Source organism: Lepidothrix coronata, unplaced genomic scaffold (assembly GCF_001604755.1).
Source record: "Lepidothrix coronata isolate B3197 unplaced genomic scaffold, Lepidothrix_coronata-1.0 Scaffold34, whole genome shotgun sequence".
Classification (NCBI taxonomy): Eukaryota; Metazoa; Chordata; class Aves; order Passeriformes; family Pipridae; genus Lepidothrix; species Lepidothrix coronata.
The window spans coordinates 368794-379074 of record NW_016690214.1 but is presented as its reverse complement, the minus strand read 5'-3'; the positions used below and the strand labels follow the sequence as shown (position 1 = coordinate 379074).

At 57.8% G+C, this 10281-nt stretch overlaps 1 protein-coding gene across 1 annotated transcript in view; it reads right to left on the bottom strand.

Annotated features, from left to right (window-relative positions):
• Nucleotides 1-4771: 4771 nt before the first annotated feature.
• Nucleotides 4772-10281, bottom strand: part of CHMP6 (charged multivesicular body protein 6) — an 8661-nt gene continuing 3151 nt past the window's right edge. Inside the window, exons 2-7 of the mRNA XM_017811808.1 lie at nucleotides 9926-10126; nucleotides 9089-9175; nucleotides 8918-8983; nucleotides 8714-8794; nucleotides 8526-8580; nucleotides 4772-7222 (exon numbers count right to left, since the gene is read on the bottom strand). Of these exons, the coding sequence (XP_017667297.1) occupies nucleotides 7170-7222; nucleotides 8526-8580; nucleotides 8714-8794; nucleotides 8918-8983; nucleotides 9089-9175; nucleotides 9926-10126 (543 nt within the window). The 3' untranslated portion in view covers nucleotides 4772-7169. The remainder of the gene's footprint in view (nucleotides 7223-8525; nucleotides 8581-8713; nucleotides 8795-8917; nucleotides 8984-9088; nucleotides 9176-9925; nucleotides 10127-10281) is intronic.

Sequence of the window (10281 nt, the reverse complement as noted above, 5' to 3'; positions counted from 1 at the left end):
GGCTCTGAGCAAGATTCCCAGCAGGGCAAGCTGCTGTTTCCAGGTATTTGTGGACTGGGAACTGTTCTGCTCCCTGAGGTGGCACCTGCATCGTGCTCTGCCTCGGAGCACGTGGCCCTGCCCATGGTGAGGGAACACACCGGGATGAGCGGAGCTGAGCATTGGAATGTGGCTCTGCCGGCACCAACCCCCCGCCTGCCACACAGAGCCCGGGCCTGGGTCTATCCCTGGCATCACCAATGGCAATAAAATAAGCACTGACCCCAGGGAGGGACCCCAGGACCCCAGGATTGCATCCACTCCCTCTCCCATTTCTATGGAGTGGGATGCAGAAGGCAGAGGTTTGTTGGAAGGTGTCTTTTGCTGCCCAGGTGGGTCCAAGCAGCGTTCCTGGAGCTCGGCCCTGGCAGCCCCTGGCTCCCACCTCTTGACCTTCCTTGTGACCCCTGCAGACCCCGTGCCCTGCCCAGCTCCACGGGCTGGGCTGCCCAGAGCACGTCTGCAGAGGCCTGGAGGAGCCTCGGCTCTCCCGGGAGGCTCCTGGGGAAAGCAGGCACAGGGAGGAGCCGGAATGACGGAGGAAACAGGGAGTGAGTGGGAGAACAAAAGCGCTGCGGATGTGAGAGCTGTGGTGGGGACTGGGAAGATGGAGGCACTGGGGCTATGGCAGGAGGCCACGGCTGCTGGAGGAGGGGAAGGGGCAGCAGGGCTGGCACCGGCTGTGGGACAGCTGGACAGATCCATGCTGCCATCCTTGGGGACTGGGGAGGCTTGGAAGGGAGAAATCTCAGCTCCACAGCAAACCCAACCTCTGCCATGCCACGCTGGGAGCTGGGGGAGAAGCGCTGTGTGTTCTGGGAGAGCCCCAAAATGTGCTGGGATCAGCGGTTCCCCCTCGCTCCCAGGCTGGGACACATCCTGGAGCCCCTCTCCCTCCTCACCTGCCCCAGCGCCTGTTTCACGAGTGAGTAATGCTGAATTACAGCGCTAAGGAGCTCTCTGGGGATCCTTCTGAATAACAGGAATAGTTTATGTGATTTGCATAATTGGCATGATGGGATTTTGCCTCACGTTGCTGAGCTCGGGGAAGCGTCGGGGCAGAGCTGCCGGGGTGCTGCCCAGGGGCTGGGGGCACCTTTGGGGGCTGCATCCCCCTGCCCAGCTCCTGCCTGGGAAGGACCAGCTGGACTCACGGGGGGGGGGTGACAGGAGGGGCAGAATCAGGTCCCACTGCCACCACCTGCCCATGTCACCTCTCCCTGTGCCTCCTGCTGACACTGGGCTGGTTGCAGCCCCAGAGCCCCCTCAGACACGTTTCCTTGTCCTGTGGCCATATCTGATGGTTGTGGCAGCCCAGCCCAGGTCCCAGGCTGTAGCAAAACGCTGGGTCTTGGGGCTGAAGGACACGATGTTGAATTCCCACTGCTCCTCTTCCAGCCCCAAGGCCCCCCAGTTCCCTGCACGGCATCTCCAGCCTTTCTGCAGGGACAGGCTCACACAGGAGTGTGGCTCCTCCCGATTCAGAGGCACAGGCACAGCCCTGGGACTGGTCTCCACTCGTTTCCTCCCCTCACTAATTAATCATGGAGCATTGGGCTGTGGCTCCTTCCAGCCCCAGCAGCCTGGCATCGCTCTGCCACACTGGCTGGGTGGCAGCCATGGGCTGGGGACACCCGTCACGCCGCAGTGCTGGCCCTCAGGGACACCCAGCGTGGCCACGGCTTCACCCACGACTTGAGGAGCCACATTCCACTGCGGGGCAGGGCAGCCAGTGCCGTTTGGGACAGCAAAAGTGGGGGACACGGGGACAACTGCCCAGTGCTCCTTCCACCCGTCTGCCGTGGGTCTGGCTTTCCCTGGGAGGTGGAAATCTGGCTCCTACGTCAGAGCAGGCACTGCTGAGGCATTTCAGCCCCTGCCAAGCACCGCCGTACACCGGCAGCTCCCGTCTGGCACCACGAGCCAGCAAAGGTCACATTCCCGGCCGCGGCCGCGCCGCGCTCCGACAAACCCGCTTTGTTCCCAGCGCGGCTCTAATTAGGAAATTGCGCTGATTTTTTTCTTTCCCACAGTTGAACTATCAAAACTTGGGTTTGTTCCCTGCCAAAGCCTCTTCCATCGCTGTGCTGGTGACTCAGCGTGACACCAGGGCACTGAAACTATGGAAGGGGGAAAGGGAAGGAGCCAGAGGCCGGTTCCCTGTGGGGCAGTCGGGGGGGATGGGCACTGTGAGCTTTGGGTGCAGAACAAAGCACCCCAGTGGTCCCCCCAAGTGTGGGCAGCACCCTGATCTCTGGGATCAGGGAATAGGGCAAGCTCAGAGTGTGAATGATGAAGAGGAGGAGGAGGAGGATGAAAGATCCTCTCTAAACTGTGCCTGGTCCTGAGTCAGGGATTGCCAAGGAGGGTGGGAGCTGAGGGCTGCTGGGAGGGGGCACCAACAGCTCCTGGGGGAGTGTGACCCCCGTGTGTGGTGCCCAACCATGGCTCTGAGCCAAAAAAGCAACGGGACCCAGAGGAAAGACCCACGATCTGTCACCTCCAGGGTTCTCAGTTCACTGCTTTGTTTTTCCAGGCATGTTTCAGGAAACATCCGAGGCAGCAGGGAATGACCCGGTGTCAGGGGGTGCAGCCTTGTCAGGGTGTTCAGCTGTGTTAGAGTGTGCAGCTGTTTTGGGGCTGTGTAGCCGTTTTGGGGGTGGGTGTTCAGGCGTTTTAGGGGTGTGCTGGCAGCCCCCCCTCCCCAGGCAGCGCTGCCATCCAGCTGTGTTGGCATAGAAACTGCCAGGTCTCTGCCAGCGCCTCCCGTTACACAATTCCCTCAAACCCCAGGGAAGGGGCTGCTGAGGAGGGGGGCAGCTCCCGGGATGGCCTTTGCCCCAAACCAACTTCCTGCCAGCTCTGGCACAGGGAGGGGTGGGGGGCTGGGAAGGGGCCAACAGAGCCCCTGGGAGTGGTGCTGGTGCTCAGTGGCTCCACTGCCTCCTGGACAACAGGGAATCAGAGTCTATTTAAAGGTGCTGCTGCTTGCATAACACTGGCTGTAATTCCTTCAGCCTCTTCCCCCGCTCCAGGGGCACTGGACATTGGACGAAGGGTCTGTGTGGGCAGCGGTCCTGGCCAGGCAGATCCCGTGGGATGGGGCAGCTGCTGGCAACGTCCCCTTAGGACAGGGCCTGTCCCTGTGGAGGGGAGCACAACATCCCCCTTCCCCCAGCTCCTGCACGGGGCGTGATCCCACATTGCCACACAAGTCACGTTAAAGGCCACGGAGCTGGATCCGGCACCGAGCGGCGCGTTGGGAATACACAGAGATCCTGCATCTGCTCGGGAGGAGTGACAAACCACCCACTCCTGGGAATGCCACGGGACCGAAATTCCCTGTCACTGCCACAGGGGCTGTGCCTGTATGGGCAGGTGGGGTGGGGGGTTTGCCCAGTGGTGCCTCTGGAGAAGGAGCAGGGCCGTGCCAGGGCTGGGGGCTCCGGGGAGGGCTCCAGGCACTGCGGGGGATGGCCGAGGAAGCAGCGTGAGGTTTGTTCATATTCTCCAGGGTTTAATTAACAACGAGCAGTGCTGCCTCCACACTCCTCTAACTCAACATCTGGCCAACTCAAACACAGCTGGACGAGCTCTGTGCTCCCACCCCCTGCCACAGCCGAGCGGGTACAGGCAGTGGTGATTAAACACGGCACAGCTGCTTTCCCAGGGACGTGGAACCCCCAGCACCTCCCCCAGCAGGACAGGCCAGGGGCTGAGCTGCTGCTGAGGGTCCGGCTGGTGCAGGCAGGAGGGGGCCGGAGGAATCCTGGTGATTCCATCAGCAGGGGACACGCAAATCCAGAGCAAGGAGGGACCAGCTGGTGTCCAAGCACCAGCCGGCGGCTCAGGCACAGCCTGGGGGGGTCTCATCCTGCACCCCCAGGGCTGAGCTGTGCTGTCCTGCGGCCCTGCTCTGCCAACAGTGTCCCCAGTCCCTGTACCTGTTCTGAACAGGGACAAGAACAGGGGTCTGGTGCTGGCTGTGGGGGTCCGGAAGCAGTGGAAGGAGGGGAGATGGGAGCCCAGCCCACGGCAGGACAGTGCAGTCCATCAGGATGGAGCCACACATCCCTGGAGGCCCAGGGCACGGGCCGGTCATGGCTCAGTTTGTCACCAGCTCCAGAGTAATTCTTGCAAAAAACCCCAGCTTGGTCTCACAACAAACCCAGGGTGGGAGGGCAGCCCTTCCAAACATCCTCCCCACCACGGGATCCAGCCCCATGCTCCTGCCTCCCAGCAGAGCCTCCTTCCCCTGAAGCTGTTTCTCCAGAGATCCCCAAGGGGATCTGCCCAACCCCTGCCCCACAAGTGATGAGGGACAGGCAGGCACAGTGCTGTGACAGGGGCAGGGTCTGCTCCACCTTTGCAGCAACAATAGTCATGGAATATTCGCAACTGGAAGGGACCCACAAGGATCATCAAGTGTGACTCCTGGCTCTGCACAGGACAACCCCAAAATCACACCTAGATAAGGCAGAGGCTCTCAAAAGTCCCTCCAGCTCACCTGTACCTGGCTCGGGGCTGTGCCAGGACTGTCACAGAGCTGCCAGTGTCACCCGAGCCTCCCTGGGCCATCCAGGCAAACAGGATTGTTGTTACACACGGAGCCTGCTCTGAAATTCCTGCCCACATCTCTCCCAGGAGCAGGGAGTGAGGAGGTGAGGGTGGAGGAAAGCAACTCCTGCTCATCCAAAACATTCACTGTGAAAACATGAGGCTGGAACAAGAGTTGGTGAAACCATTAGAACCAGTTTATTGTCACAGCACAGCACAGAGGTCACAGCCCACTCCCGGCTCTTCCTCCCAAGGAGACCCAGCACAAGCTGTTTGGGGCAGGGATTAGCAGAGGAAGCTGCAGCCAATCTGCTCCAAACTTTCCTGTTAGATCAGTAAATGGCCTCTTCACTGTATTAAGGAATGGAAGGAGCTGCATTAACCCCTTCAGCACCAGCCCTGCTCCCTCTCTGCACCTGCTTCCACCCAGGAGCAGCCACCGGGACCTGGTCCAGCCTCGCTGCAGCTCCCCTGGGGATGGCTGGCTCACATCTCTCCTGCTGCCAGGACGTTCATGAGAAAGCAAACTGGAGCAGAGGCACTGCAGTCCTCCTCGTCCCTCTCCCCCCTCACCTGTGGCAATGCCAATCCCATGGAACAGGGTTTTCCCAAAGCGCCGGCAGTGAGAGCCGTGCTCCCAGGCCAGATCCCCTCGAGATCTTCCTGGGAGAGCCCAGCTCTCATTCCTATGAATCCAAATTCATTAGGGTCATGTTAAACAACTCGACGTCAGGCTGGCAACGGGCTGCAGGAGCCTTGAAGGGAAAACGCTGCCCAGAAATGCTCCGCCAGCACCGCGCTGGTGAATCCAAGGCTCTCTCTGGTGGGAACAGGCTGCGTTGCAGCACAGCCAGGACTGAGCAGAGAAAATAAACCACCGGGAGCAGAGCAGGACACAACCTCTCCCTGGGAGGGCTGGGAGCAGGGTCTGGCTGTTCCAGCACTGGCTGGGGTGACAGCACATGCTCTGGGGTCACCCAAACCCCCCAGCTCCACAGACAGTGGAGGCTTTGCCAACGCTGCACTGTTGGTAAACACGAGCCCAGGGCTCTGGGCCTGGGTTTATTGGGGAACATTAATCAGGAGAGAGCAGTGGGATTGGAAACAGGGTGGCTCCGAGGTACTCACTGCATTGAGGACACAAGGAGGACGAGGATGCGCTGGCCAGTCTTTGGAACATAACGGAAAGGACACGGAGAACACGACTCAGCCCAGAGCTGCTGCTGGCCCAGCACCACAGGGGAGCAGCAGAGTCTCTGGGATCACTTGTTGTCTAGCACCAGATCCCACAACCCAATGACAATCTCCAAAAGTCTCTAAGGACCCTCTGGTCCTTCTTCTGCTGTCACAGAAATGCAGATTAAGGGTTGTGGTTTCAAGAACATAATAAATAAAGATCTGCAGTGTCCTGAAGAGCATCTGCAAGCTGGCAGGTGAGCTTGCTTCCAAGAGCAGCTAAATCTGCCCACCACCTGGCCAGGCAGTGTTCCAGACCCTTCATCATCCGTGTGACCTGGTGTCACCCCACTCCACACCAGGCTCCGAGTGTCCTCCGCAGGGTTGGCTGGAGGGGATGGGGCTCCCTCGAGCTGCTCCTGGAGCAGAGTCTTTGTTGTGTTGATCTATGAAGCTTCAGGCCTCGTGTCTGGTACAGCACGAGCCTCCTGTTCGTCCCCCAGGAGCTGCCAGCGGGAGCAGAGTCCATCCCAGTCCATCCCAGTCCATCCCAATGTCACAAAGGTGAACTCCCGACAACGGAGCAGAGCCAACGAGGGAGGAATCCTGGCTCTCAACACAGGCAGAAGGCTCCTTGCTGGTATTTCAAGAGATTTCTGCCAGCCCAGTCTCACTCAGCACCGCGGGGCTCCCAGAGCAGGATCTGAACCGTGACCAAGGCCAGCTCTTCACCTCACATGAGATCAGGCCTTTCCCCAACCAGAACCGCTGCCAGCAAGGGCAGAGCCAAGCAAACAGGCTGAACTTGGCCCAAACTAAACACCCTCAAGCTGGTTTTACACAAGACAGAACCATTTCCAGCCCGTAGCACGACGTGTCGCTGCCTGCAGGAGCTCAGCCCAACCTACAGCAGGCCAAGGGACACGGCAGCCCATCCACAGACAGAATCAGGAGAGGAAAAGTGAAGGGACAGAGAGGGACAGAGACAACAGGGTGGTCTGGAGGGCTTGTGCTCGCCCAGCCAAGCCCAGCACAAACACCATCGCTCCGAGGGTGGGATTTCCTGGGATTTCAGTCAGAGCAAAGGCAGATTGGCCACCAAAATCAAACCTACAGAGAAAAATTTGGCTTTGGAGGTTTTAGAGTTGCTGTTTAATCCCGAGACAGCGCAGCTGAGTGAGTTTAGAATTTAAGTTACAAAAAAAGAAAGCACTAGAAAATAATCTTGATACAAGAGCGATAATCAGCCGGGGTTCCCGCCCTGCGCAGGGAATCCCGCTCCACAATCCACCCAGCACAGCTGGGATGCTGCCAAGGCATTGCCTGTTCCCAGCACACGCTGGGAGGGCAAACTGTCCTCGGTGAAAGTTTCGTGGGGGAATCCCCAGCTCTGGGAGTTAAGACGCTGCCACCAGCTCTGGCTTTGGCCTGTTCTTGACGGGTGACGCTTCTGTGGAAGGAAAAGAAACTTGTTACAGAAACAGACTGTAAATACCCTGCAGCCATCTCCTGAGGATCCAGGGCTCAGAATCCGTCCTGCAGAGCAGCAAATGCTTGCACAGCACCTGAAATAAGAGAAGTTGGTTATAAGTAATCCCACGTTCCCAGTATGGCCCTTTCTCACAGCACCTGACGAATTCAAACAATTTCAGAACACACCCAACCCAGTGAGCCACCAGCCCAATGACACAGATCCAGGGCAGGAGCCTTTTTTGGAGTGCAGGGGTAAGTCCAGCTCTTCCCCTGATCCCTCAGATCTGGCACCACGAGGCTCAGACAGCTGCAGCCACAGGGCCAGGCTGTGTTTTGCTTGGCTCCCGCTGCTGCCAGCACACAGCGATGACATCTGAGCCCTGTTTACGAGTAAACAAGCACCAAAGAAACCAGCCCCATTCCCACATCCCAGACTGCTCCTGGGCAGATTCCACACGGAGGAAATGGCTTCTTCCAGCTCCTGTTTGCACAAGCAGGGAGGTCCAGCTTCTGTGAGCGATGGCTCGGGGTTCTGCTGCCCCAGGAGAAGAGTCTTCACCAGTTTGAGTTTTCAGCATCTCAGCATGGACAGACACCTGTGTGAGCTCCTTCCTCACCAGGCAGGGCCACCAGTGCCCATCTGGTCACCTCCTTCACGGGCTCTCTCCCACTTCCCAGCTGAATTCCCATTGCACCATTCAGGAGCAGACACTCCTGTACCATCAGCTGTGTGCAGCTCGTGCTCCAACAGTCCTGGAGCTGAGGGATTCCAGTGATCCTCACCCAGCCAGTTCCAACCCCCGTGACATGAGGTGAGAAGAGCTACGAGTCCTCAGAAGCCTCTGTGAGATCCCATGTTGTGCAGGGAGAATCCAATATCCACAAAATAACTGTCCCTGCCTTGTGACAACGTGCAGGGCACCAGTCTGAGTGCTGTGGGAGAGTCTTGCCTGGGACAAGCAGGGCAGGAATTCCTCATGGAGCTTCACAATGCAACAAGGTGTCTCAAGGCAGGTGGTTGCCTCAGAGCAGGTACAGAGGAAGGAGGAAACTCCTGGAGGGAATGACCAGATGCCGACGGAACAGAGAGCGGAGTCTCGGGTCCTCTCGGGTGAGGGCTCAGCTGGACCTGCCACACGACGAGGGGGCAGCTGGCACAGCCCACTGAACAGGGCTCACACCAGGGAGCTGGGACTCCTTCCCTTTTTCTGGGACAACACTTACACTGGGAGAGGGTCCCAGACTACTGCGTGGAAGCCAAAGCTGCAGAGAGAGCGTACCTGGGATCTTCTCTGGGAGCGGCTCCGAAGGAACTTCTGGAAGCTCCAACTGTTCCTGCAAGGACGTGAAAGACAACATGTGACACACATCTGGCAGTGGTCACAGCACCTCCTGTATCTCACTTTATCTCCCATTACAACCAACTTCCTGAAAGTGTGGATTTTAATCCCAAGAACGTCGATCCTACCTGAGTGATAGTATTTAACTCTTCTAGAATGGCATCTTCATCCTCCTCGGTCAGGCTGCCAGCCAGGAGCTCGTCTATTTGCTGTGGGAGAGAGGGAAAGAGTTAATTCTCACTCTGATGGCTCTTAAATAGGGTTGGGAACAGAGTGCACATCCAAGGAACTCTGCAGAGCAGGCAGAGCCTGCTCCCAACAGCCGTACGTACCCTCTGGTACTCCACGGCATCCTGGGTTTCTCCTATTATTCTTTCTACTTCTTCTATGGACATCACCTGAAGGGAAGAGCCAAAGTCCAGGTGTGGGTGAGGCCTGCAGGGAGACAGCTCCAGCCAAGCCCCTCTTGGGCGAAGGTGCTGAGCTGCCCCAGCCACACGTACCTGGTGCATTTTGTTCAGACACTCGTTGCCTATTTTCAGGCCCTCAATGACCTTCATTTCAATCTGGGTGAATTCAATGTCCTGGACCTGGAATGGAAAGGAGAAAGGGAAGACCCTGCCACACTTTGGCCAGGCACTGGCACAGGCTGCTCAGGGAATTCCTGGGGGAATTTAGCAGCCGTGTGGATGTGGCACTTGGGGACAGTGGTGGCCTTGGCAGTGCTGGGGAACAGTTGGGCTCGATGGTCTCAGGGGGCTTTTCCAGCCAAGGTAATTCCATGATTCTGTGGTTCCCATCAGCCAGACATAGGCTGCTGGGATCCCAGAGAAGCTGCAAGGAGGAATCAGTCGAGCCCTTTCTGTACTGGACAAAGGATTAATTTACACCAGCAGTGAGAAATATCCACACAAAAAGCTCGGCACAGGCAGCTCCACGAGCACATCCAGCAGCCCTTGAACTGTTTTCACCTCATTTTCCAGCTGCCAGTCTCAGCTGAGGCCTCCCCAAACCCAAACATATCCAGTTCTGAAATTACAGTTCTGAGACAAGCCCAAGGAAGTCTCCAGTGCAGCCACTCACACTGTGAGTAACGATTCAGTAATTTACAAAACAGTATTTAACACGTAACCTGCCCTGCAGATTCCAAACACACACTCCCCCCTCTGCCTCTGTAAGGAACAGTCATGGCACATGTACAATTCTGGAGACACCTGCTTTTGGACAGAGGGCTAAACCTCTGCCAGGACTGGCAGCTGAAACGGAATTCCACAGGATCCAGGGGAGTGCCCACCCAGGAGCACAGACCAAGGCTCCCCCAGTGACCGGTCCTCACTCACCATCCGCTCCAGGTTGCTGATCTGGTTCTCTGTTTTATCCAGGAGTTGCTCCTGGTATCGTTTCTTCTTCAGCAGCAGCATGGCTTTCCTGGGGGACGCAGAGGGAGGAAAACTCAGCACAGCTGAAACCAAATAAAGGCCAAAAGAACCCCAACAAAAACCCACATTTGTTCTGTGCAACTTAAGCCATGTGCAATGTAACTAGGCTGCTCCTGTGAAGAGCAAGGATGAGCAAACTGTGTGCCAGGGAGAAATTCTTGGCTGGGAGGGTGGTGGTGGCTGCCCAGAGCAGCTGTGGCTGCCCCAGCCCTGGAAGTGTCCAAGGCCAGGTTGGACGGGACTTGGAGCAACCTGGG